Source organism: Arvicanthis niloticus, chromosome 19, assembly GCF_011762505.2.
Source record: "Arvicanthis niloticus isolate mArvNil1 chromosome 19, mArvNil1.pat.X, whole genome shotgun sequence".
In the NCBI taxonomy this organism is placed as follows: Eukaryota; Metazoa; Chordata; class Mammalia; order Rodentia; family Muridae; genus Arvicanthis; species Arvicanthis niloticus.
The window spans coordinates 1,248,631-1,276,507 of NC_047676.1; the positions used below are offsets into that span (position 1 = coordinate 1,248,631).

The 27,877-nt window shown below is 48.7% G+C and overlaps 1 protein-coding gene across 7 annotated transcripts in view; it reads right to left on the reverse strand.

The window, feature by feature from the left end:
- Slc12a7 (solute carrier family 12 member 7) overlaps positions 1–27,877 on the reverse strand; it is an 83,609-nt gene that overhangs the window by 45,322 nt on the left and 10,410 nt on the right. Inside the window, exon 1 of one of the 7 annotated variants that reach the window (XM_034523626.2) lies at positions 9,532–9,735. The exons of 1 other annotated variant lie outside the window; for it this stretch is intronic. In XM_034523626.2, coding sequence (XP_034379517.1) covers positions 9,532–9,655 — 124 coding nt within the window. In that variant the 5' untranslated portion in view covers positions 9,656–9,735. Of the gene's footprint in view, positions 1–2,045; positions 2,143–8,869; positions 9,016–9,106; positions 9,432–9,531; positions 9,738–27,877 lie in introns of those variants that run through there. 5 more of the 7 variants (XM_076916325.1, XM_076916328.1, XM_076916327.1 and 2 more) reach the window with 5 other exon arrangements.

Here is a 27,877-nt window from a genome sequence, read left to right on the forward strand (position 1 = left end):
ATAAAGGTCACTGGCATTCTTTATGTCCACTTACAAGGCAGCCTGGGTAGGCATCTCCTCCAATAGGCTTTTAAATCTACATTCAAACCAGCTAAAACCCAGAGAAGCACAGAGGAGACTTGCAGCCTGCCATCCAAGAGGTTCTCTGGAAAGAAGCAGCCAATGTAGACAAGAGGTCAGAGCCTGATAAACTACAATTACACAACTTCAGATACAGTACACACAATATATACCTGCATGAGTGTACATACATACACATGTATATGCTTACACATGTGTACTCATGCATACTCACACACATTCGTGTTTTCACCTATTCACGGTATACACCATACTTACATGTACACATGTGCATAGAAACATGACCACTGTTCATCTGCATGGCAACATATTCACCACACAGGCCAAAAGAAATCAGAGCTCCAGACTGTTCCATTGTAGGGGGCAAACCTCAGGACATTAGTCATCTATGAGACGACAGCCCTAGAAGCCACCTAAGCAGGTAGGTCTGGGACTTTTTTTTTTTTTTTTTTTTTTTTTTTTAGTTTTTCGAGACAAAGTTTCTCTATGTAGCCCTGGCTGTCCTGGAACTCACTCTGTAGGCCAGGCTGGCCTCGAACTCAGAAATCCTCCTGCCTCTGCCTCCCAAGTGCTGGGATTAAAGATGTGCACCACTACTGCCTAGCAGTATGGGACTTTTAATGTAAAAGGCATGCCCTTCAGGAAGGCAGCTTCTGGTGACCTCACTCTCCAACATCCCATGTCATACAACTGGTGCTAGCCATGATCCTGTTTCTCTTCCTCAGAGACCAAAGCTTCATCAGACCTGAGAAGGGGCATGCTGTTTCCCAAATGCCCAGATGAAAGAGGTCCACAACAAAGCAGAGGAGGATGGGGCCAGTGCCTGCATCAGCACCCCCACAGGACATCAGTCAGATCCTCCCAGGGGCAGCTTCAGTTACATACTTGTCTGGGCTGTGGTCAAATCCCTCCATTAAATGAAAAGGGAAACCCAAGAGCCACTTGGCACTCCCTCCTCTGGCCTCCAGAGCACTCAGTCCTCCCCAGTGACCATCAGATGTTTCCTGAGCCTCCCTGAAAGCCAGGCCCCAGCCTGCTGGCGCCAGAGACCCACAGAAGGACGGGCCTAAAGATGAAAGGTCACGGCTGCCTTTCTAAGAGACGAGGCCCTGGTGAGGAAAACTGAGGCACAGAGAAATACTCAAAAGTCATTTGCCATCTTCAGAAATGGGTCACTCTAAAGTAGGCAGACATCAAAGACAGGAGCTCAGGCCAACATAAGGCCAGAGATGGTGACTCCCAAGCCCCTACATTGAAAGCTTAAAGCATCTCAGACTAGCAAGGAAGTGAAAGTGTATCTAACCATGAAAACACAGGTCTGGACTGCCACCCTTTTTCCTCCCTAAAACTCCTCAGACCCTTCCCTCATGGGGCTGTGATCAAAGGCATGTGTGATTCTCAGAATATCAGATCAAGAAGCGACATTGCCAGCTCATATCCCAATATACCAACCCACCTCTACACCTGAAACACCTTAAAAGGAGCCTAGCCAAGAAGGAGGGAAACAGCCTAAGTATCTCAACAACTGGCCAGTGGCACCAGTCTTGCCTCCTACCTATAGGAATCTTAGATCCTAAGATACCAGCACCAGCAGCACAGGCCCTTACTTAGGAAGGATGTGATTCTGAAGAAGCCCCCCGCCAAAGGGGACATTTGACATGCTTACTAAGCAACTCAGATCCAGGGACACCATAACTACATACTCAGAACCCCCAAACCTGGATACCCCAGAGTTGCTTGTATCCTGGCCACCATGGACATACACATGAACAGAGAGCTGGAAGCCTCTGTCATTGAGCAGAACTGGAAGGCTTATCCCAGTCTCTACCCTAAAGGGCAGTTTCCCTCCTTTGCATAACAGGAAGGTAGCAAGCTTTATGACTGATCCCTAGTGGGGACTCAAAGTCAACACCCATTAGGACATGGCACTATAAGCCACCATAGCCCCAAGACCATCTACCTACTCCTGAGTGTCATCCACTCCTGTCTACACAGGGCTTCCTCGCCTCTACATAGAGGAGTCTTCCCTATGAAGTCCAGCCCAGCAGATCTCACACTCCAGTGGCTGCCTCCTGTGTAGCTGTCACTCTAAATGACAGAGAACACCACCCAGTCACTTGGTGAGTGCCTGACCAGAGGAGCATGGGACCAGTGGTTAATCCTTAACACCCTACACCAAACTTTGCCCTCCAGGCTTGCAAAGGAAGGGTTTAATGTCCAAAGAGCAACAGGAACTGCAGGCTGTCTTGCCAGCTGCACTCCCTGCTATACTGCTGGGTGTCTGACCCCATGCTGCACCCAACTGTACAGCTAACAAGAGGGAGCCATCGAAGCACCAGAAGGCAGCAGGCCTGGACCAATGTCTCTGCCCCTCAACACTGGAGCGTGGGCCTGCCAAAACACTCCCTGGTCAGATCGTGTCTGCTCTTTGACCTCTCTCACACATTCACTGCCAGGCAGGCAGAGTGAAACAACTCCTAAATGGTCTTAAAGATGACTGTGGCCAGAACCCCGCTGACGTCTGAAATGTTTTCTGGGGTACAGCAAAAATCCCATCAAGTCAGACACTGCTGAGAGCTGCAGTGCTGCTTCTGAGTAACCAGCTCTCTCTTCCTGGGCACCACTCCTTCCTGACAAAATAGGTACACCTGAAGCCAAACAACTCTAAGTAAGGGATATTGGGATTGCCTACCTAAAGAAAAACCACCCTGAAATTCATGAGCACCACTCACAGAGGGGGCATAGCATGGTTCCTGGTGTTCTCCCATAGCTGTGTCCAGAACAAAAAGCAAAATGGGGTTCCTCTCCAGGTTCAGAAGGTGACACTGTGTCTAGACATGTGGTTGCCTATGTCTGATGCTCCTCAGCCAGAGTCTAACACCCAAAGCAGCTCTTAGGTTACACATATAACACCTGTGGTGTACTATGAACAGCAGGCAATGTCACAGAACCACACCCAGCACAAACAGGTGAATTAATATGCTAAGGACATAGAGCCCAGCAGTTCCTGCAATGCTACTCACTACTGGCTTCTTCCTAAGGGAAGCCTCTTCATACTAGAATCCATGGTAGCCCTGCTCTGATAAGAGTTGCCTCAGCTCCTGTAGCATGCACACACTTGCACACAAGACTCCACCTGCCAGGCTCAAGGCCATCTTTCCTAAGAATTCCCCCCAGCCACCTCAGCACCACGTGGCTACCCTGAGTCACCACCAACAAAAGCTAAGTTCATCCTCAGCCTAGGCCCTTCACAAGTCTTCTAAGGCTAAAAAGCTGCCTTTCTGGAAGCCATCAGTTTGTCTATGCCACCACTGGCGCGTGGTCCATATCGTCCTTGCACACACTACTAGGATTCCTCATTGCTCCCATGCCCCAAGGAGCGCATGCCCACTCTCCCACTGCTCTGCAGGCAAGATATCAGCTTCCTCCATATGTTCCCTTGATGCTCAGCCCCACAGAACACACTCTCCATCACTTATTGCCCTACATACCATGCTGGATTCCTATAGTGCCAGGATGAGGCAGGGAATCCATCTGGTCACAGATGCACCAGGCTCAAGAGAAACACTACCTCAGTAGGTGATCTTTCTGGATCAATGTGATTGCAACGCCCAGTGCCCAGACAGCCCAAGTCTGCTAGGCCTGAGGCACATGGCATTATCATCATAAAAGCTGTCTCTTCAACCCTTTGGAGCAGTTAAGACATCCACCCAGCACAGTGGTCAGGAAGCCTGGGCGACATTCCAGAAAAGGATGCATTTCCGGATCCAGGAGGACCCTCAGATTAATTTAATTTAAAAAAAAAAAAAAAAAAGGCAATGACTGGGGAAAGAGTCAGAACATTCAGGTCTCTCATCAGTCCTGAAGGCCACGCCAGTGATACCAAACCACTTACTAGGAAGTCTGACTATGGAGAATGGAAAATGACAACGCCTAATACCATGTGACCTTCTACTGTAGAGGAACCAGCTCCTCTAACCCTCATGTGCCCGCAAAGTGCTTACACGGATGCATGCTCACCCACATGAACATGAGCCTAGCAAGATGACTTGTGCTGACACTGATTCCTAAGGGAAGGGCCTGTTGCATAGATACAGTTGAGAGGAGCCACCTGGGTTCCCAGCAGTCACCTGCTCCATGAGATCCTTTGTTTCCCCCAGCTGTTTTGTGCAGCTTTGTCATACAATAGGCATACTGGTGATCAAAGCTATGGCCCCAAGGCAAGCACCCTACCACTGAACAATAACCCAGCAGTTTCTTTGGTTTGAAAAAGAAAACTGTTTCCTTCTTACTCTGATTCCACACACATGAGGTGCTGCTATCTCTGTAAATGACCCTCAAACCCCACCTTGAAGAACTCCCAAAGGTATTAGGGTCCGTGCTCACACACTCAGTCCCACCTTCAAGGACTCCAGGCAAGATGGAGAGAAGGCCCATGCCCACCAGCCCCTGCTTGGATCTCCAGTACCAGTGTGACACACCCTTTTCTGAAAATCCCAGGATGAGGCTGTTAATTCTTGTCCTAGCCTAGCATAACAGAGGCTAAAGTCTCCTGCTCAGTCCTCTTCCTAACTGTACTTTTCTCTGAATCTTTTTGTCCTAACTATGACCTCTGTCAGCAGCAGCCCTGAGGGCACAGAACACTATCCTCTGCCCAGCCTCCACTCAACCTCCAGACAGAACAAAGGTGACTCGGGACTGCCTCCATTAGTGTATTGGTAGAGGGTCACCTCTACAGAGGGAAGAAGTCCCCAGGTGACTAACATGCAGTCAGCTACAGAGTATGCCACCACGTGGTTGGAATCTGAAAGGGGACCTGCAACCAGACTGAAAGGAAGCCGGCACAGACGTCAGATTTGACCTGGAGTGGAAGGGCCCCCAGATAGTGATTACCGTGCAATAAATCCAGAAAGACTCCATTATGGAATCTCCTTTCTCAGGCCTGGGGCACCTCACTAGGAGCCCTGCACAGTCCCTGACAGGTTCCCCATAGGTCTTGAGATCTAATGATGCCCCACTCTGATAGGAAGGGTCCTGGACCCAAGCAGTATCCTCTCCACTCCTACACACTGAAAAAAAAAATCCCAACGGAACACCAAGAATTCACACATCCTTTCCCACTTCTAAGGAATTTCACAATGAATAAAATCCAGGTCTAACATCTATCCTGCTGAAAGGCGCAGGGATATGCTCCCTGCCCAGATGCACAATCCCAAGTGCTTCTAGAACACATGCTTAAGGGAAGGGCCCTGAGCAAAAGAGAAACAGAAGCTAAAAAAAACTGAGGAAGCAAAATGTGAATGTCACACTCACCACGCCTGCCTTCTCCTTGCCACCGATTTCCACTTATATGGGTTGGGAGGCTAGCTCTTCACACACGGCCAAGGACTTTATAAGTAGACATATACTGTTGGGAGCCGACTTTAAGCAGAAAGTGGCTAGAAAGCAGCTATCAACTTTGCAGCCATCTGGAGCCATATACCCTGATGAGAGACTTGTTTTTCAATAGCCTACAACAGCTGAAGCACACTCTGATAAATATCTTGTTTATCCCACATAGCTTGTTTTGCTGTTTAGTGACCCCAGCTGCATGGTGCACGTGGTAAAATGTTTTCACCTGTGTTCCCCTGCTTGCACTTATAAATGCCCAGGATTTTCTTGTAAGGGTTTGGGTGTAGTAGTAGGTGTAGTGGTGTGTTGGTGGTGGTCAGTAGGAGGTATGAATATAGTCTATGGGAGACAGTAAAGGAGACTTGACCACACACCCTGTCTTGTCTCCATTCTTCGAGTCTCTTGCCCTTCCATCCCCACTCTCTCTCTTGACCAGAGCACTTAGCCCCAAAGCGTGGGGCAGTGTGGTCAACAACAATACACTATCTAGAATATAGGACCAACTGCATTTCTGCCACTAAACTGGCAGCCCCAGCCCCTGCCTGGGTCACACAGCACCAGGGGAGGTCAAGTCTAAGACTCAGCCTGATATATGGCCCAGGGAAAGGTCCACTTCCTACCCTCACACTACCTGCTTACCTGGGATAGAAGCTGCTCCAGGCCCAAGAGGGCTGTGGGTTCCCTATAGCCATGTGTTCACAGCTTGAGGAGATCCCTAAGCAGACTAGATAGAATGTAGGTCCAATGCCAGACCCACTTCCTGGTTCCAAAAACACTGGCGGTGTAAGCTGGGATGGCCTAGGAGGCCCCAGTTCAACTGCAGCCTGGATCTGTGTAGACCTAATGTGGTCTCCAAACTCACTCCATCACAAGCAACACAAAGGAGACATGTCTAGAAAATGATACTTCCAAGAACTGCCAAGGGATCTGAATAGGAGACAGGACAAGGCTGCAGGAGACAAGGATGACGCCTGTGATCAGGTGAGTTGGCCCTAGCCTGTTATCCACGTACATGTCTACATACATGACCATACACATGCCCACACACATGGTGTAGATCCACACAGTCGACCTTTGGAAAGCCTTCTTCCCTGCCTGTACAGAATTTCCCCACAGAAACTAAGTGTGAGGTCCCTTCCCTACCCCTGGCTGGGGTCTGCCACCCCTGTCAGAAATCAGGAAAAGTCAGTCCAATGGCCGGCCCATTGGGATCCATCTCATGCAAGGGCACCAAGGCCTCACACTATTACTGATGCTGTGATGTGCTTACAGACAGGAGCCTGGCATGGCTGTCTGCTGAGAGGCCTTACCAGCAGCTAACTGAGACAGAAGCAGATACACTTACACCCAACCATTGAACTTATGTCGGGGACCTCTATGGTTGAATTAGGGGAAGAACTGAAGAAGCTGAAGGGGATGGCAACCCCATAGGAAGACCAGCAGTCTCAACTTACCCAGACCCCAGGGAGCTCCCAGAGACTGAGCCACCAACCGGGAGCATACATGGGTCAGTCGGAGTCCCCTGGCACAAATACAGCAGAAGTCTGCCTGCCTGGTCAGGCTTTGGTGGGAGAAGATGCGTTTAATCGAGAGACTTGAGGCCCCAGGGAAGAGGGTGGCCTGGGGGGGGGGGGGAAGGGGAGAGAGTACCCTCTCGGAGGCAAGGGGGAAGAGGAATAGGATGAGGAACTTTGGAGGGGAGGGTCAATGACTGGAATGTAAATTAAGTAAAATAATAAAAATTGAAAACAAACAAAAATAAATAACTATAAATTAAAAAATTAAAAAAAAAAAAATCAAGACAAACCCCAGCAGACTTGTGACTACAACACACTCACCCCTGTCATGGTGCAGTGGCTGAAGTTCCCAAAATCATCGTTACAGAAATATTAAGTATACACAGCTCCAAACTGCAAGTGCTATCTGAGCTCAGCCAAGTTAAGCTGAGGTTGGACCTTCCATAAAAGGATCGTTAAAACACATACACTCAGGATGTGGCTCAGCTGGTAGAGCATTTAAGCTGAGGTTGGACCTTCCATAAAAGGATCGTTAAAACACATACACTCAGGATGTGGCTCAGCTGGTAGAGCATTTACCTAGCAATATACCAAGCCCTGGTTCAATCCTGACCAGCAATACAATTAACAAAAAAAAAAAAAAAGTGGGTGTGGCAACACATTACTGTAATACAGTTGGTAGAGGCACCAGCATCAGGAGTTCAAGGTCATCTTCAGCTACATATTGAATTCAAGGCTACATAAGACCTTGTCTCGAAACAACTAATTAATTTAAAATTAAAAGTGCACGCTTGCCAGGCAGTGGTGGCGCACGCCTTTAATCCCAGCACTTGGGAGGCAGAGGCAGGCGGATTTCTGAGTTCGAGGCCAGCCTGGTCTACAGAGTGAGTTCCAGGACAGCCAAGGCTATACAGAGAAACCCTGTCTCGAAAAACCAAAAAAAAAAAAAAGTGCACGCTTGTCCCCTTGTTAGCCTAAACATGTCGTAAGAAGCCTGACAGTTACTTCCCTTCTAAGAAGCTGAATCCTCGGCCCTGATAGTGCCGGGAACAAGAAATGAATCAAAAGGAAAATTACCTCTGCCTGAGACACACTAGTCATATGGGACGACCGAAGATGTGTAGAACTGTCTACCTCAGGCCACTGGGCACCAGTGGTGCTCTACTCTGGGGAATCTATGTGATGCTGCCAACCCTCCACAGATCCCTGCAGGACACTGAGTTTCGACCTCTAGATTCTGACTCCACCTTACAACTGATTTTCTGTGTTTAGCCAGGCAGCAGTCCTGAGACATAGCATGCTTTGTCTGTGCAGAGAAAGCTGAACAGTCCAGCATCCCATGGAGAAGGTCACAGAGTGAGACGGGCAGGCTGCTGACCTGGGCTAGGCCATTTCCGGGCCAGCACTCCTAGCCTGTGAATGCAGGCTCCTGAAAGTGTACCTAGAGGAAGCGCAGTTTCTACTGCCTGTATTCTGGGCAGCAAAAGCTCTGAGGCCATATGAAAGGCCCCTCTCTTGAGGATTGCTCCCTCTTTTCCTTCCAGACCCAGAGCCTGGAGCCCGAGCCTCCAATGTAAGACGTGGGGTATGTGCAAGGCCAGCTGCAGCTGTGGGTCTGTGCTGGGTCCTCTCACTTCCACGGGCGGAGTAGGGCCTATTAGAATCTAGGTCTAAAGGAGAGTTGGAACAGGGAGGAAGCAGTCACTTCAAGGTGACTTGCCATCAGCAGAGGGGGTGCTTAGAAGTGGGATGGAGAGAGATTCTCAGGCCCATTCCCACCCTGTGGAAAGTGAAAGTGCCAGAGAGCTCCGGATCCAGGGAACAAAGAGCAGCAAAGAGAAGCCCGCGCTCAGAGTGCGCAGCCCCCTCCCCAGGCTTACATGGGCCTCTGTCCTTCCTCTAAGATCCCAAGGGAGGTTTGGCTGGTCCAAGGTCAGTGGAGGCAGATCTGGGATCCCAGTCGGATTTATTGGATAACCGCACTGGGCCATCCTGGAGCAAAGGAAAGCTTGCCCAGAGAAAGCTGTACGTCAACGAGATGACCCATCCAGGGGTCTGTACCTCCAGCTCTCCCAGGTACTACCTAGACAACTGGGCCTTCTCGTTTCCATAGGTACCTCCAGTAGCTCTGCAACTCCTCCCTAGTCCCGTCAGAGTTGCCGAACCAAGTAGTTTCCGGTGCTCCAGCCTCAGTGCTCCAGTCAGGCCATGAAGAGAGGTGGGAACTGCGCCCCCAGGGCTGACTGAGTCAGGCCAACAGGGAGACATGCAATGGGTGTCCCATGCAACCGGAGCGAGGAGCAGAGCACTGAATTCAAGAGACTGAATGAACAGAGCCAACAAACTACCAGCCCAAGAATCTTCTCCCGGTCTCGGGTCACTCCTCCAAGCCAGGCAGGCACCAGCTGGCCCTTCTGATCCCTTCCCATCGCCCTGCTACGCGCCGCGCGGGCCGCGGCCAACCAAGGACCCAGAGCGGCCCAGCGGCAGCAGAAGGGCCCAGCCTCTGCCTTTGTCCGGTTGCAGGTGCGGCCAAGCTCACCCGGCGTAGGGGAGGCAGGATCCGCGCTCTCGGGGGACTCGGGTTCCTCTGTGCGCTCAGCAGCTTCGTCCCCGGCGCCGTCGGCGCGCGCCTCCACCGGCACCACCGTAAAGTTCGTGGGCATGGCTCCGTTAGACTCTGCTGTCCCTCGCAGCCACACGCTGCTCCGGAGCTGCCGCCGGACTCCGGCGCAGGGGCGGGGTCCGCCCGGCCCGCCCCGCCCGCCACGTGACCTCACCTGCCCGCCCCCACGGCGCAGGAAAAGTTTGCCCGGAGCAGGGTCGGGCGGCTTTCCCGGGTGACCACGCCCACTGCAGGCCCCGCCCCTGAAACTCCGCCCCTGTAGCCATAGTCCCAGGGTTGCCCCGCCAGAACCGTGTACCCTCAAGGACTCCGTACCCACAAGCCCAACCTCTAGAGGCCACCGCCGAATGAACTGCCGACAGCTGCAGACCTCCCTCAGTACAGGAGACACCAGTTCTGCCCCGCAGGACCCCATTCTCCCTCCACCCCTACTCACAACACAGGCTCCGAGCCCTCCCGCCCTCCAAGAGCTGGTCATTCCCCACTTCCTCAGTTTCAGTTCTCCTGTTCTCACTCCAGACTCCCGTGAGGCTCTTCTCCCACCACCCCACAGATCATGGCCCCTTTCTCTCAGCCTGTCTGCAACTCCCCATCCCTACCAACGCTGGTGATCTCGGCCCGACCCCTGACCAGGTCAGGCTGCTAACGTAGCCCAGCGAGTAATCCATGGCTATTCAGGGGAAGCTGTGCACCCTACGGTTAAGTAATCCCACCCAAGAAGGTCACTGGGCTTTGGGACAGGCCAAGCCAGCCAAGCCCCAGCCTCTTTGTACCTGCTGACAGGAGTGTTCACGATCCAACCTAGGGAACCCTTGCAGCCCAAACTTGGAGGATGGCACTTCCTTACATTTGGCTCCGAGGACAAGTAAATTCCGAGGGTAGTGTGACATGAAGATACGAGCAAAAAGTTCCAGAATACCACACGGAGGAGGTCACAGATCTCCCGAAATTCCAGTACCTTGTGCATTTTCAGTGAAAGACTGGTGAAAAACTGGAGACAAATACTCATCAAGAGAGAATGGAGCTAAAATGTTAGGGGCAGGCTTGGGGTACAGCTCAGTAAGAGAGGGTTCCCTACCATTTCAGAGACCCCGGTGTCATACCGGACACATCCTACGAAAAGCCATAGCCCCTAGGTGGAATGAGTCAACCAAAACTGTTTTAGGTGCTCAAAGAGAAACACAGGTGATATAGCTAGAGTAGCTCACAACCTGTGGAACAGTGCCAGCTGCGGGTGGCCTGGCCCAGTTCAATCAGGGACAAGGTTTGGAAGGCAGCTGCCAGACCAGTGACTTGGAAGTTACAGGGATTTGCATATCCGACCAATGAGAATAAAAACATTTTGAAACCAACTCAGAAAAGGCATTTCTGTGAAAGCCCAACTGGGCCCAGCATGGCCTGCTTTCTGCCCTCTGCCAGGAAGGAGCTTGAGGAAAACTCAAGTTGCTCAGGAATGACCTCTTATAAAGTTACTCCAGCTCCTGGAGGGGGTAGGGTGCCGCTTGTTCAGGCCATACTGCCATTTGCCACGGCACCTCCCTCCAGGAGTTAACCATACCATAGAAAATAGGGAAGGGCTATCACCTGTTTCCCCTGATCAGCTGGACCTTAGGTGGAAACAGTGACCTCTTCCTCAGAACAAGGTCCAGACAGGCAAGCACTTAAGCAGGAAAGCCCTGCCCCTTTCCCTGCACTTCTCCTCTACTGGTTTTAAAGACAGGGTCTCATAGCCCAGGTTGGCCTCAAATTTTGATATATATCCAAAGATGACTGAAGTCCTGATCTTCCTGCCTCCACCTCCCAAGTACTGGGATTACATACACGTATAGACATGCCCAGCCATAGTTCTTTTTTTCAAACGTATCTGTCTCTCAGCCCCATTTCTTCTGGCTGACTGAACACCAGCAAGGTCTATTACTATGGCATGATACACACAAGCTGGGAACTCAGACAATACAAACATTGCACCCAGTGAAACTAAGGAAGAGTATTATCAATACACTCGGGTACACTGGGAGCTTGAGGAGAGGGGGTGCCCACTGAGCTTGGCTACCTACAGAAGGAAGAGCCCATGGAACAGGGCAGAGTAGCCTGTGGAAATATTTTAATCCCCACAATGTAGAGATGTAAGGTTTCTATCAACCCAGTATGGAGAGCCTCAGGACCAATGTAGCACCAAGTGTTTTAACTTGAAAGAAAATAAGTGGTTCACACAGAACCAAACCTTCCTAGACATCTAACATGAGGGATGTTCTGATGACTTCAAGGGTTACAAAAAACGGAATGTAACTGTGCTTTATAACTGCTCCAGACAGGACACCAAAGTCTGATGCATAAATACTCAACCTATGAAACTACCTTTTTCTTGACATGAGACCATGAATGCTGAGGTTAAAGACTAGGAAACTCTGAGAACATGTCATTCAATGAGCACTACATTGTAAAATTTCTCAAGCTGCAGTAAGATATGCATCATACAATCCGTTGTGCCCCCTCCCTCTACCCCCTCTCCATGTGTGAGGTGTGAGCATGTGTGTGCGCCAGTGTGCTTTTGCATGCTTGTGCTGTAGGTATGCACATGGATAGTGCATGTGGCAACAACTGTGAGCCCTTAGGCCTCTTCTTCCTTTTGTTCAAGATAGGGTCTGTCATTGGTTTGGCACTCGTGTTACAGAGCCTAGTCTAACTGGCCACTGAGCTTCCAGGAAGTCACCTGTCTCCATGTACCATCTCCCAGAAGTGCTGGGATTACAGATCAAAAGGAGTACTCAGATTTCTACATGAGTTACAGGATTCAGTAAAACACTTGCAATCAGGCCCTCTCCCCAGTACTTCCAAGTGTTTTTAAAGCACTCAAGAAATCAAATGCAAAGGCCTGGCTCTTCTGTCACTGTCTTCCGCAGCCTAACCCTCAGAGATGAGTCTGCTCTTGCTCACAGGGACCAGCAAGGTCACAATGAAGCACTGATACCCAGCTACTGATATATGGTATCATCCACCCCAAGCTGTTAGCTTCAAGACACCAAGGCACACCGGCAACACCTACTCCTACCTGTGACCACTTGTCTTATAAAGGTCCAGGGCTTTGGTGCACATAGTCATAGGCAGAAAGGAACTTCCTGTAGCCTCTGTCTTGGCTTTGTCACCCACAAAACTCTGGAACCTGAGGGTTAGCCCAGGCTGAACCCTTCTTTGGGAGGCTGTCTTCAAGGTAAATCAAGGCCATAGCCTGCTTCATAGGACTTCCACAATGCACATTATCCCAGCAATGGTCAGGAAGGGACCACCTAGCACTGTTCTGTTAGGGGTAAGCTACGGATAGGAACCTTGGGTTCTGATAAGGTCCATCTGCCTTCAGTCAACCAGCTCCACAATGCTATTCTTTCTTCATCTAAAATCCGGTCCACTTAGACCAATGATATACATAGAGTGTCACCGAAAAGACCATTAAATGCCACTCTCTGGTCACTATCTCAGATTCCACTGTTCATCACTGTTATCAGCTCAGGGCCTTCTGCCCAGCTGTAGAGACTGGAAAGTCCAATTCACTGCTCAGATGTTCTCAAGTTATGGGAGCCCAGCTGGGCAGGAGATCCCTTACCGTGGCCTCTAGAGGCTGACAAAGAAACCTAGCTTTCAATGTTGTTTGTCAGCAGCAGCTGCCAAGTGCAAATTGGCCATCAGCAACCCTTTGTGACCTCCAAACTTAATCATTTCCCAGGGAAAACTGGAAAAATGTTCTCCATGAAAATCTGCACATTTCTGTTCCCCCCATAGCATGGGTGGAGAAGGGAGCCCAGTAAACATGACAGCCACTGTATGCCGGTGCATACGACACAGCACAATACAAAAGAGGGCAAGACTAATCAGCTGCTCTACCGAGGACATCATGCTTGGGCAGGCATCTGTAGGCACATGCAAGAGACTGCTCCAAGCCATAGTTCCACCCTGTTGTAGCAAACCCAATTTCCACCCAGAGGCACGTGTAACCTGCAGCCACCTTGGCACACTGTATAGCAGGGACCAGAAAAGCCAATGATCCAGAAACACCAGTTCAACAGAGACCAGAAGACTGAGCGCTCAGTCCACAGAAATGTTAAACAGAGTTCCCCAGCACATCCACGTCCACAGTATTGAAAATTGGAGCTAGTGGCACACATTTTACAGGTGCCTTTGTGACCTTGCTGAAGGCTAAAGCAGGTGCAATTTTGTCCACTTGTGGCTTGAAGTGGAAACCCCAGAACTGAGGACTATATAGAAGATAGCTCCAGTGCAGGAGATGGTCATGCCATTTGATCCGATCTGGTTATATGCACAGAATTCAGACTGTAGAAGTAGGTCTCACTCTGCTTGAGCTGCCCTCAGTAAGAAAATGGAAGTTGATTCAGCCTTTAAAAAGTATAGAGCTGTTAGCCCAGGTTATTATTCTAACCGCAATGCCCAAAGCTGTGCTTTTTGTTGTAACAGAGATTTCAGAACTACCTAACCCAGTACCCTCCACTATGCCTAAGTGACTGCTTGCTAGTCGGCAAGTTCCACACAAGGAGAGAACTAGGTTATTTCTGACACATCCTTTTGTCAACAGAACAGGACAATCCAGCAAACTTTTGTTAAATCACAAAGCTGACAAAGTATATAAGAACTCATCTGGTCCCCAGTCCGTGACAAAGGGTGCCTAGCTCCAAGGCATGAATTTCTAGAAGCAGAATTACCAAAGATCTGGCCCCAAGGTGACCAGCCTGCATCAAGGACAGGAAGAGCCCTTGTCTTATCTTCCCTATCAACCCCAGTGTGGTGTAGAGCTCACAACCTTAACCACACTGGGTGGGGAGGAGGCCCAAATTCAAGGTCAGTGCTTTCTCTCTATGCAAGTCAGAAGTCTAATATTTAATTTACACCAGGAACACTTGATGCTCTTTAATTACACTGGGGTGTGTGTTGCATGTGTGTGTGAGTGTGAGCACGTGTGTGTGTGTCCGTTATGTATATTTGTTCTGATCCTCTAGAGAACCTGACTAATACACAGCCTAAGCCCTTTTTGTACGTAGCCTCAAATAACCCCCCAAAAAGAAGACACACATCTATAAGCACAATAATAACATGCCTTTTTTTTTTTTTTGTGGGTTCCAGGGTGGCCAAGTCACTTGCTCAAAAAGGAGGGCAGGGTCAGGACAAGGAAACAAGTTCTAAGAGCCTCGAGTGGATGGAAGGTCTAGGAAGCCTCTGCCCACTGGTGCCCTGCCCAGGCCCCATGGGAGACGTGCCTGGGCAGCCCGTAGGAACTGAGAAGGTTCTGATGGGAAGAGGCCGTTATGTGCACATCCTGGCCACAGAGTAGATGCCCACTCTGGCATCCAGTGACTTGTGGGATGCCCAGAAGATAAGTGTGGCTTCTGAATATCAGGGTGTCCTCACAGTCCCATACCAACCTCCTCAGTCCTGCAGTCCACTCCTAAGTCACAGCTCCCAGATGGCATCACAGCTGTGACTGTGCACACAGTAGGAGTTCTGTCTCAGGCTACAGAGATAGAGCCAGCTCTTCCCACACAGTGCCCACACCCGAATGCTCTAGACTTGGTGTTTCTCACATTCAAGCTGCATTGACTGACGCAATCTCCTTCCAGATTGACTGAAGATCAAGACAAGATGCCCCTATTGACCAAGCCAGGCCCCTCCCCTCGTGGGCTGGTCAAGGTCAAGGAGACTTTGGAGGTGAGATTCACAAACCCACTCAGTGTCAGAATCATGGCTAACATCTATCCAAGTTGAAAATCCCTCCTTGCAGAGTAACTGTGGCCATTGAGCTGTCTGTCACATGTCACACTAACAACAGCTGGCCGCAGATCACTGTCCACAGGTTGCTGGCACCTTGTGGGTGATTGTTAAAAACATCTACTTAGAATTGGCAGGATTGCTCAGTTGGTTGGCAAAGACACTTGCCACTCAAACCCGAGTTTGGTCTTCCAAGCAAAGGTAGGAGAGAATAAAGTCCACAAAGTTGCCCTCTGACCTCTACATGCATGCCATGAGATATCCCTGCCCCAACATTGCTCATATATGCTAATGAATAAAAAAGAAAAAAATTAATCTAGTCATTTGGTTGCTTTTTCATGGTTTGGAAGGGTTGGTTTTTGGGGGCAAAGGGGGTGGGCAGTATTTGCTTGCTTGCTTGCTTGCTTATTTTGAGACAGACAGAATCTCCATGAATAGCCCTCATTGGCCTGCCACTCAATATGTAGACCAGACAGACCTCTGAAGTTACTTCACCCTCTTCTAACTCCCAAGTGCTGGGATTACAGGCATGCACCACCGCACACAGCTTTTTGTTTTGTTTTTAAAATAATTTATTTTGTTTAATTGCAAAGAAAAAGATACAAATAGAATAAATGTTAACATCATGCTTTGGCCTGAAATGCTTCCCACAGCTATACAGCGACACCAGCACCTTCTCTTCTCAGACTGTAGCTCCTCAGCCCCCAATCCTGCCATTCTTCCCGTCTATGAACACAGTGACTCTAGAGACATCACGGGACTGGAGTCACACATTTGTCCTTTCGTAACTGGCTCGATTCACTGAGCACAATGTCCTGGAGGCTTATCCATGGTGCGGGTTGTGTCAGAGTGTCCTTCCTTTTCTGAGCCAGTAACATTCTGAGCCAGTAACACCATGGGATGGACCACGTCTCACTTACCTGATGGGCACTCAAGTTCTTTCAACCTCTTAGCTATTGTGAATAATTTTTCCTGTTAGGCGTTTCTCCTATATGGAATGAACAGCACAGTTCCTGGGGTATATGTCAAAGCAGAAAGAAAGTGGTTAAGGGGTACCACTGTTTTGTAGAGAAGCAGACATTCACATACAACCTATCTGGGAAAAGCAAGACACAGTATGGTGGGGTCTGTCTGCAGGGGCTAAGGGATGACTTCCTGCCCTGCCTAAACCAAGCATATTCTGTAACATGCACAGCGCTGGCCAGACAGAATACTGCACTGTCCTTTAGTAACCAGATGCCACTGCCCAGAGATAAGCAGGCTACCTCCCACCATGATCCCTGTCCTATTATTAAACTAGCATCAGCAAGGTGACACAGGTCATTGTTTGGCTGCAGGCAGGTGGAGATGGCAGTCTTATAAACACTGGGGGAATGTTGTTGCTGCACCCACCGAAAGGCACCTCAGCAAGCAGAGCAGAAACTACTGCAGGACCCTCAGCCCACTGGAGGAGCCATAGATACCAACCTAAGGCCCTTGAACCCTGGAACTCAACATCTGCAGTACAGCCCTGCTGGGAAATAATACCAGCTCCTCAAAAACCCAGAGAGTTCCCAGGACTTCTAGACAAATGAATAAAACTAGCTGGAGAGATGGCTCAGCAGTTAAGAGCACTGACTGCTCTTCCAGATGTCCCGAGTTCAATTCCCAGCAACTACATGGTGGTTCACAACCATCTGGGGTGGAATCCGATGCCCTCTTCTGGTGTGTCTGAAGACAGCCACAGTGTACTCATACATTAAATGAGAAAATAAATCTTTTAAAGAAAACGAAACAAAACAAAACAAAAAACAAAACAAAAACAAAAACAAAAACAAAAAAACCCTTCTAGCCACCTTTTACACCCTAAGGGGCAACTGCTCAGTGAGACCACAGGGCAGCTGGAGACTGAAAGGTCCACTGTGGGTGGACCCTTCCCAATAGGCTGAGGAACACTCAACCTCTGAGCATTTCTGTGTGTGCTGGAGGACCTGCATACACATTGCTAAGGGCAGCGAATTCTTACCAAACTGACTCCGTTTTCATCTTCACACGTTTTAAAGTTTGAATTTTGCTTTAAAGACCTTTAAAATTTACCTTCCCCCCCACCCCCCCACCCCCCAGTTCTCTTCTTCTATTTCATTAAAAGAAGACAGAAGGAGAAATATGTTTGTTTAGCAGTTGCTGACTTAGATAACTCTCTTGGCTTAATCACCTTGTTCAAACCTTAAATATTTGACTTACATCCCATGACAGAGCCAGACAAACATAATGTTAAAAATTGCTGCCATCAAGAATGAACTTCTTTGTGTAAATAATGCAAGTCATTAATTTCCATTTCCTCGGGGCATGAGTTAAAAATACATTTTGAGAATGAGCTTTGATTGCTATTGAAGTACAGCAATATCACATGGCCCTCACAACTCTAAACTCACTATACCAGGTCAGCCTCCCCCCACGGCAAGCTCCATCCTTTGTACAAGACAAACTGCACACAGTCCATGGATGTACAATACCAGGTTATGGCCAAGCTCAGAGACAAAAAACAGAAAACAAACAAACAAACAAAAACCACTCTAGAGGCAGGGTCACAGCTGAGGTACGCACAGCAGTTGCTTATATACATGCATGAGGCTCTGAGTTCAATACTTAGATGGGGGGGGGGGGAAGAGATCACCAAGTAGCCGTTAGTTCTGCTAATGGGTACATGTAGTTCTATTGTACCCTACAGTGTTACGATTATGAATGTTTTATCGTAGGCGTGGTGTATGAGGAGATAGATATGCTCACCCTGACTAAAAAAAAATCAATCTCTCTCTCTCTCTCTCTCTCTCTCTCTCTCTCTCTCCCTCTCTAACTTGGTGTTCTAGGTTATCAGGTAAGTAAACTATATTTTAAAAAAGAACAAAAGCAAAAATAACTTTAACCTCATCTCTGACCATAGCAGAATTCTTATTTTTGGTGGTCAAAGGAAGGGTCAGCCCAGGAGACTGAGATATCTACTACCTACATGACCACTCGGCAAAAGTCTTGAAGACAACAGCAGAATCGACATCTCCAGACCCATAAAACCACAGACCTGGCCCAGAGAAAGTTCAGAAATGCAGACCATGAGATGGGGGCTGGCCATGAAGGTCATTCTAAGCCACCGCCTCATCATGGCAGCTGTGTGGAACAGAGTCCAAAAACCAGAGATGCCTTCAAGGTAAGAGCACAGAGGTCTCAGGTGCAAATGGCATTAATTACAAGCTTTCTGAGCAAGTCATGGGCAGCTGTTTCAACGAAAGCTAGGGCCATATACTAAGAATGTGATTCCTCCTTTTAAAAATCAATCTTCTGTGAGAGGAATATGGTTCGGTTGTAGAACAATTTCCTAGCACATGCCTAGGTCCAATCCCTAGTATTGCAACTAACAAATACTGCTTGTTCAGTCCCAAAGGAGTCAAAAGAAAACATCCCTGGCATTCACTGTAGAGGCTGTAGACCCAAGAGAATAAATAATGGATAATTTGCTGTGAGAAGCTAGAGATTTCAAAACACTGGACTTGGTAACTGATTAAAAAAAAAAAAAAAACACTGGGCAGGAAAAAAAATCAGAGATTAAGATTAAGACAAGACTGCACAAGCTGGCACAAGTGCTATACCCCCTTCCACTGAGGCGTCTCACCTCCACTAGCATGGGAACAAAAGAGAATGTGACCTTTGTTCACAAAGGAAGGAGCAGAAAGTCAGCCACAGAAAGACCACAAGAAAATTGTTAGAGCCTTGAGGATTTAAGCAACGCATTCCAAGGACCTGATGTCTTGCAGGAGTCCTGACTGAAATCAAACACTATCTTCTTCCCCAGGGTAGGAGTGGGGGAGTTTCCTCCTTGTGGGTCTAGCAGTGATTACAAAGACAATCCAGGGGGTTTACACTGTGTTTCCAGAGAGCCATTTAGAAATCAAATCCCAGGTGCCTTGCTACTCTACATAGCAGCTCTCACTTTACTGGGCTATACAACCGCAGTGGGTTCTAGCACAGAAATCAGGGGCAACGTCAGTGGACCCAGAGGAACAGACCATGATGGGAACCTGCATCTTTGCAAATGTTTAGTTGAGATGAGGTGATGTTGTGGTATAAGGTGGGCACTAATTCCATGCCTGGCACCCTTATGGAAAAAGATCTGAAGATTCTGAAGGGAGACACAGGACTCACAAGAGATGACAAAGACTCTATTCAGCACACAGCCTTCCAGACTATTGTCCTGTGTCCTTCCTTCCCACTCTATAAAATCCCCAAGTACCCTCGGGCAGAACATTGAGAATGAGAGGCCCTCATTCTTATTCTAGGGCCCAGACCTTGGATAAATCTGATTTTCCTTCCAGCTCACATTTCTTGAATATTGACTTTTGAGTGGAGATGAATCCAGCAACAACATTTACCATCCTGGCAGAAATAAAGATATTTGAGACATTTGTGCCCCTCCCTGTGGCTATCAAACTACTGAAATTTTGGACCCTGAAGAAGTTGGAATTTTTCTCAGGAATCTCATGCTGGGGATGGAAAAGGCTGAATGAAGTCTAGTGCTATGCAGGAGAAAAGCTTATTTCCAGGAAAGAGATGTCTAACACTTGTGACAACTCGGCAGACCACCTTGCAGGGCAGACTGGAGCTCAGACAATGAGATAGGTAGAAGAACCCTTGGACCAGGACTCTTAGTCGAGCAGATATCTTGGCTTCTAGTTAAACCTAAACCTCCCCTCAGTTCCTCAGAGAGAGGCTGGGTTAGGAGAATGACTGCATCTCTTTATTCCTCTTCCAAGTGTGACCATACCAGATAAATCTTTTTCTGCTTCTCACTATTCCCTGTTTGTTTAATTGGTCTGTTGAGGACAGGAGACTGAGCCTGGAATGTTAGAACAGCCAAGGTCCAGGCTCCAATTCTCCATACTCCAGTAACAACACTACCACACTCTTGGAAGGAGTGGTATAGGTCCAGGAGCCCCCAAGACCACATTTTCAGCACAAAGGAGATTTAATTGCCCCAGAGGGAAAGAGGGCAGGGAATAAGAGACAAACACAGGAGACAGAGGATGAGGGAGAAGGGAACAAGGGAAAGGGGAAGGGGTATTTGTCCTGGAGGGGAACAAAGGACTGCCTTTGGTAGAGAGGTGACAGAGGTGACCCATTGGCAAGTGGCAGTTTATAAATGTAAAATAGGAAGCTCCCTGTTAAGATGAGGTGTTTAATTTTAATTGGGCATGTTAATTAGATGACCCAAAAGGGGCTTTTGATTGCTGGACTTCAACACTTTGATTCCTGGACCTTAGTAGTCAGCCTCAGGAGGCAGAAGTGGCCAAGGAATAGACCTTGCTGGCTAGCTTTAGGAATGTAATCTAATGGTTGTTTGGTTGTTTGTTTTAGCAAGGCAGAGGTAATCAGGGAGAAGGGCAAGGCCTGCTGTAGTTTTGTTTGCCATGCTCAGGCTGGCTGGAGGCCCTTCACTCGGTACATCCAGTTAATTCTTTAAGAACAATAGTCCTTAAAACTAATTTTTAAAAATTAAGAACTGCATTAACTATCAAGAATCTGACAGGCCGAGAACTCCAGTGAGGTGTGGCACATGCGTGTGACCACTGGCACATCCGTGTGACCATTGGCTAACATCTGTGAAGTATGCACACTGCGTATAAATGTGCCATCATGTGTGAGTGGCATGTGCTCCTCAAGGACCTATCAGAGATAGCTTGAGGTGGACGTCTTCCATAACTAGAGTCTTTGGGGAAAACAGGCTGAGCTGTGGTCCAGAGAAGTCCTGCTGAAACCAGGTTCTACAACTCCTACAGAACTGTACACTTAGACTTAATCCTTATTTAAATGTCATATAAACATGCCTCATAAAATGTCCCTAGGCACAGATACCCTGACTGAAATCTACTTGTGGTAACCTAGGTTCTTCTCCACAGTACCAGATTCAGATGCATTAAGAGCACTGCCTTGCTTCCTCCCCTTGGGCTTGTTCTAGACTGGGCACAACTGCAAACATGCTTGCACAGACACTCAAGGGAGCTTCGGAGTCACCCTGGCTGCTGTCCCATCCTTGCAGCGCTTTGTGGCTTGATGTGCCACACCTTCTCTTTCTCTATGGCAGGCATTGCCTGCTCTGGTTCTGCTGTCCTCTCTTCACAGCCGGCATACCCCTGCCACTCCTGCACAGTTTCGGTAGGATGTGGAGATTACAAATCTGATAAGCATACATGGTACTTTTCTGTGATAACTGTACCCTCGAAAGTCCTGAGAACAACTGGCACCCAGAGCTTGCTGTTCCTGGAGCACGATTATGTCCTCCCCCAATGTGCGTCACATAGTCACATAGTCACAACTGGTGTGTGTGTGTGTGGTTTTAAGATTTATTTATTCATTTAATGTATGAGTACACTGTGGCTGTGTTCAGACACACCAGAAGAGGGCATCAGATTCCACTACAGATGGATGTGAGCCACCATGTGGTTGCTGGGAATTGAACTCGGGACATCTGGAAGAGCAGTCAGTGCTCTTAACTGCTGAGCCATCTCTCCAGCCCACAACCGTTGTGTTTTATAAAAAGATAAAGAAAGAAGAAATGTTTGGTGACTGTGCAGTCAGGTGTGGTGGAAGGGGGCGCCTCTGCGGGTCCATGTTGAAGCATCCTTTTCCATCGAGGGACCAGCCACACAACAGTATAGGATAGAATAGAGTTTATTCAGGGCATGGGGAGGGGAGTTGAGAGGGTAGTAAAGACAAGAGAAGGGCAGAGAGAGAGAGAGAGAAAGAGAGAGAGAGAGAGAGAGAGAGAGAGAGAGAGAGAGAGAAGCCATGAGCATGTGGGGAGAGAGGGAGCAGGATGAGAGGACAGATCGAGAGCAAGAAGGCAAGGGGGGGGGGCAAGCAGCCCCCTTTATAGTGAGTCAGGCACACCTGGCTGTTGCCAGGTAACTGTGGGGCAGAGCCCAGACAAAATTCTAACTGCTATTGATGCTGGCTCCTTCATCCATCCTCGTGGACCAGCCTGGGTGGCAGAAAGTGCTGCCTTACTTCTGAGGGAAGCCTAGGATGCATTAGTGAGTGATACTTCTCCCCCTCCTTCTGGGACAGAGTCATGTATCTCCAACAAAGGGCTCATGGCACATGAGACTACAAGGAATATGCCCCAACTCCAACCTCAGGTTGACCAGGGATACTTTCAGTGCTTCCCTGATACAAGGTCACCTTCTTGTCCTTTCCATCCTTGTGAGATCCAGAAGATGGGGAAGCATGGGCCAGGTGTCTGGCTAGTAGCAGCCAACCTCTGCCCAGAATGACTGGCAGCTCCAGGCAGGGATTTAGTCACACAAATAAACCCAAGAACTCTCAGGAACCACCCACTGTTTCAGGAAGGAGGCTGCAGTTCCACTCTGCTGGATATAATTTCTGGACATGATTAAACAGGAAGGAAATAAAAGACTCTGGCTGAGATTACATTCAGAAGCCTAGCTCTCCAGGTTCTACATTACCCACTGCTAGAAACTAGTGATTAACCACTCCTGTTGTTGTCAGAGGCAGCTCAGCTCTGTCATTGTCCCCAAACCTGAAGCCATCAACTTATGCCTGGCCATAAAGCTGTGGGTTTGGGGTCAGAAACAAAGCACGCAGAAAATAGAGGCTCATTCTGAATTTCCCCCTTAAGCAGGAGAGTGTAAACTGCCATGTGGGTCTGGATGTTTCCAACTTGGCTTTATTTCTCTATGTGGGTCAGAACTCACACTGGTACTGGGTGTGGTAGTGCACACTACTAACCTTAATTTTGGAGATGAATAAGAGGATCAGGGGTTCAAGGTCAGCCTCCCCAACCTAATGAGTTAAAAGCCAGCCTAGGCTATGTGAAACCTTGCCACAAACAAACAAATCCTAAAACTGCTTTTGTTTGGTTGACCTGAGAGTTCACCTCTGAGTAACTTTCGGGCTATTCCATTGAGGTGGCAGATCAGAACCTTGCAGTATCTCCAGGGCATTTGCTTGAGCCTGTGACTCAAGGACCCCTACCTGGGAGATCCCCCTCCAACTTCCTGCCTCAGCACCTGAGTAGCAGCTTTTGAGCTCTAACGACATCTGCTGGGCAGAGCAGCAGACGGAGAGGAAGGAGCTGCTGCTTTGCTTCCTCTTGTGCTTGGTTTGGGCAGGTGGAAGGTATAGGAGGGGCTCTGGCTTTCCCAGGTGCAAGGAGATCCTGCAAGAACTCCAGGAAAACTCAGGAGAGGCAGATCATCAGGAAGGAACTTGTTCTTAGGCAACAAACAGCAGGAGGAGGCCCCGTGGGACTTGGGCAACTCTGAGCTTCAGGCACACTTGCATAGCCCACAGCTGTCCTTGCCCAAGGTCTATGCTCCTCAGACACCTGTGGCCCCCACCTGGTGACCTCCTTCCTCAGCAGTCCCTCCTGTGCCAGTGGCTAAGGGAAGAGTCCTTACTAGAAGGTGTCTCTGTCTCCCAAGGACAAGAGGCTGCAGGACCATGAGGATCCTTCCTAGAGATCATTACACACAGGATACATGAACATACAGGAAACCTGCTAGCCAAAGAGTCACTTTCCAGCCAAGTGACCCCTACACCCCCAACCAGGAATTGCTCCCCAGAGGGTTCATCAGCCTTAGCTACTCCATCAAAACAGACCCTGCCCAGATAAAAAGGGAGAATATCCAGCTGTCCCATCAGCCTACATAAAGTGAAGCTGCACACTGAGCTAAACGCAAACATCCTGTCTTTGTAGTAGTCAAAGCTTTGTGTGTGTTGTTGTTGTGTGTATATAAGTAGATTTATCATATATATCATATATTATATGATATATATGGTAAATTCATACCAGAGTAGCTTACAGGCTGTGGTCCAGCTAGTCCAACATTGGCTGTCTACCCATAGAAAGCCTAGAACCCAGTAGTTCAGTCCACAAGGCTGGATATTATCTCAGATGGTCTTCAATATATGCTGGAATCCCAAAGAAGTAGGCTCTAATTCCAGTGAAAGAATGAACTTTAAAGAACCTGGGCAAACAGGCAAAGAGGGAGCACATCTTCTTCCACATCCTTTATACAGGCTGCCACCAAAAGGTGTGGCCCAGATTTAAGGTGGATCTTCCCACCACAAAATATTTGGATTTAAGGTGGGTCTTCCCACTTCAAATAATTTAAGAAAAGTCCCTTACAGTTTTACTCGCTGCTTGAGTCTTAGTTAATTCCAAATGTAGCCAAATTGACAACCAAAAATAGCCATCACAGTCTTCAAGTAAACTTCCAAAAGAAGAACATAGCATATGGCCTTGTGTCTTAGCCTCTTTAAGCTGCAAGACACCCTAGACTGTATAACTCATGAAGGGCACACATTTCTTACAGTCCTGGAAGGTCAGGATCAAAGTGTCTGCTGATGGCCAGCATCCTGGCTCACAGAAGCCATTGTCAAAACTAGTCACTCATCCTGGGGAAGGCCCAACAGCCAATTCTCTGGGCTGATCCCCTGTGGTGGTTTGAATATGCTTGGCCCAGAGAGTGGCACTCTTACAAGGTGTAGCAATGCGGGAGTAGGTGTGGCCTTGTTGGAGGATATGTGTCACTGTGTGGGTGGGCTTTGAGGTCCTATGCTCAAGCTCCACCCAGTGCAGAAGAGACCCTCCTCCTTGCTGTCTGCAGAAGAGACAATCTTCTCCTGGCTTCCTTCTGATTAAGACATAGAACTCTCAGCACCATGTCTGCCTGGATGCTACCATGCTTTACTAAGACACCTTTCTTCCCCACAAATCCCCTGAGGGCCCACTTCTTAAGACTGAAGCTTTAGAGTTAGGAACAATATATGAATGGAGAAGCTAACATGGGCTCCTCTCTGCTAAGACAAGGCTGGGAGGGGCTAGAGAGATGGTTATGAGCACTGGCTGCTCTTCCAGAGGTCCTGAGTTCAATTCCCAGCAACCAACCACATGATGGCTCACAACTGTTTATAATGGGATTTGATGCCCTCTTCTGGTGTGTCAGAAAACTTATATAAAATAAATAAATCTTAAAAAAAAATTCCCCCGCCCATTGGGAATAATGACCCACGTGGGTGCCTACCTCTATTCCCTTCTAAGCAGATGGCCTGCCCATTGAGTACCCGCTTGGCTGCCCTGCCCTGGTCACTAAATTTCTGACTTAGGTCCACACTTGGGGGCTCCATAAGTTAAATCCTCTCCACTCCACACTGCTGTCCACTTGTGCTAGGATACCATGCTTATCCCTCCTGGAAATGTCTCATATAGAGTCCCCCATGATATCCGATAGAATAAGGGCACCACCTCAGTGGGCAAGGGCTTAGATGCTCAGTCTCCATGGAGACAAGATGTATTGTTCAGCTTGAGCAGGGCATGCAAAGCAGTCATATATGGGGAGCAAGGAGTGACAGAAGAACTGATGGGGGTGCTAAGATGGCCCTATGAGGCAGGAGCAACAGGTATGCAAATCCCCCCCAGAATAGGAGCACCCTAGAAACATGTCCCAGACAGGTACCTCCCTACAACATGGGCCACCCTGATGCAGGACAAACAACTCTGAGGGTTGTCCCTGGCAACTGTCAACAAATCTGTTGTGCCTCTCTTAGCCTTTTATGTCCCAGCACATTAGCTTTCTTTAGATTCAGATCCCAGGACCTCTAATGACCTTAGTGAGCCCTCCCTCCCGCTTTATATTCAGTTCTTGAAGGGATTGGTCTAAAAAGAGAGAGGCAGGATCTGTCCCCAGGAGGTCTAAGTCCAGTGTGCATTCATTCCTGAGCAGAAGAATCAAACACACCTTGACGACTGCTCGGCAGCAGTCACCTCCCTGCGTATTGTCTCTCTAGAACTCCTGCCTTCCCAGAAAGCCTTTTGTGGCTCTGAGTTGCCCAAGACTGAGCCTTGAGGAAGCTACTGCCTTCTCAGGGCTGCTGCCCTTCCTAAAATCTGTCTCCTTCTTACCAATGCTCAGCTCCCCCAGGACATGGCATTTGAGCAGCTGGCAGCCTGGACCTTTACCCTGATAACATTGGGGCTTCTATAAACACAACTGGATAGCTTCATATACAGGTGACCCTCTCGCAGTTCTGACCACTAGAGCTGCAGACTGGCTCAGGGTCTTGCCAAATATGAGGAGGCCTTGAGCAGCTGCAGGTCCCCTGTGGGAGCCTCTCTGATACTATAATCCAGGCTACCCCCAACTCTGGAGATAGGAGATAGCATCCCTTGGCCTTTGCTGGTGCTTGGAAGGGCTTCCCGAAGAGGGATCCTGGCTAGTGACACAATGGCCACACCACGCCTGAATGGAAAGGCAGTTCCCAAGGGACATGGAACACTCCCAGTCAATGTGGCTCAGTATGTCCTCACAAAGGCATAGCTGGCAGAGACCAGGACTATGAAGAGATAGATAGCCTTTACTACCTGGGACTTGGTAAGTCTATATAGTGAGACTTGTTTCCTCTGAGAATGGAACCACACTGCAGTAACAGTGCCACACAGAGTCCCCTCAACAACTGGCTGGCCAATGGTCCCAGAAACATGTATGCCTAAGGAGAGGGGTCAGAATGACCTTTAGTGATACTTGTCAGAGGTCAACTCAGTTGTATGTCCTATGAGTGGGGGGAAGGAATCTTGCTTGACCCAGTGGAGGACTGACTACTCCACTTCTACACCCTGTCTCCTTCCAGGAGTTTCAGAAAATGAGTCATTGTGACTGAGACCTGTTGTGGACCCTACTGGTCCACGAATACCTTTGTGGTCACAGAATATGCCAGAATGTTCAGTATATGTCCTGCCTGCATCCCGCATCCAGAGCATCCTCAAGCCACAGCACACAGGAAACAAGGAGCTGAGGCTATACCAGCTGAACTCTGCTATTACCCAGAATACCCAGCACATGTTGACCAGGGAGCCACATTACCTCTGTATCTGCTAGAGTCTCCCACAGGAGCCATCCTATTCTCTGGAGCCACTTGTGAAATGCTAAGTTTAGTGGCAGGTGGCTGGGGATCAGCATCCCACAGCTCAGGCTGAATTCACAAGTACTGGGAACTGCAGAGTTGTGCTGGGTTGGACAGGTACAAAGAACATGTCCTGGGCATGCCTGCCTGTAAGCCAGTGTGACAAGGACCTGTTCCTAGGAAGACATAGGTATCTCTTGTGACTGAAGCTGGAGGAGACCCAAGCCTGAAGGACTCGCAACCCCTCCCCACCCATACCAGTGCAGGTCCAGCCCTTAGCTAACTTATCCCAGGTAAAGAGAAGACATCAAGTCTCCAAGGTTCTTCATTGGTTGTAAGTTCCTGCACACCAGGACCATCTGTGTCCTGATCCCCACTTATCCCCAGGCCTGATGGACACAGGTGAACTGCAGGAGGTGGTTTTAACTTCAAGCTGCTGGTACTTCCTGCTCAATTTACTCTGCTTTCCCCTGACCCCCTTTAGGGAGCATTGTTCTGTAAACAGAGAGATGAAGGCCCAGCGCTATGGGGGCATTGG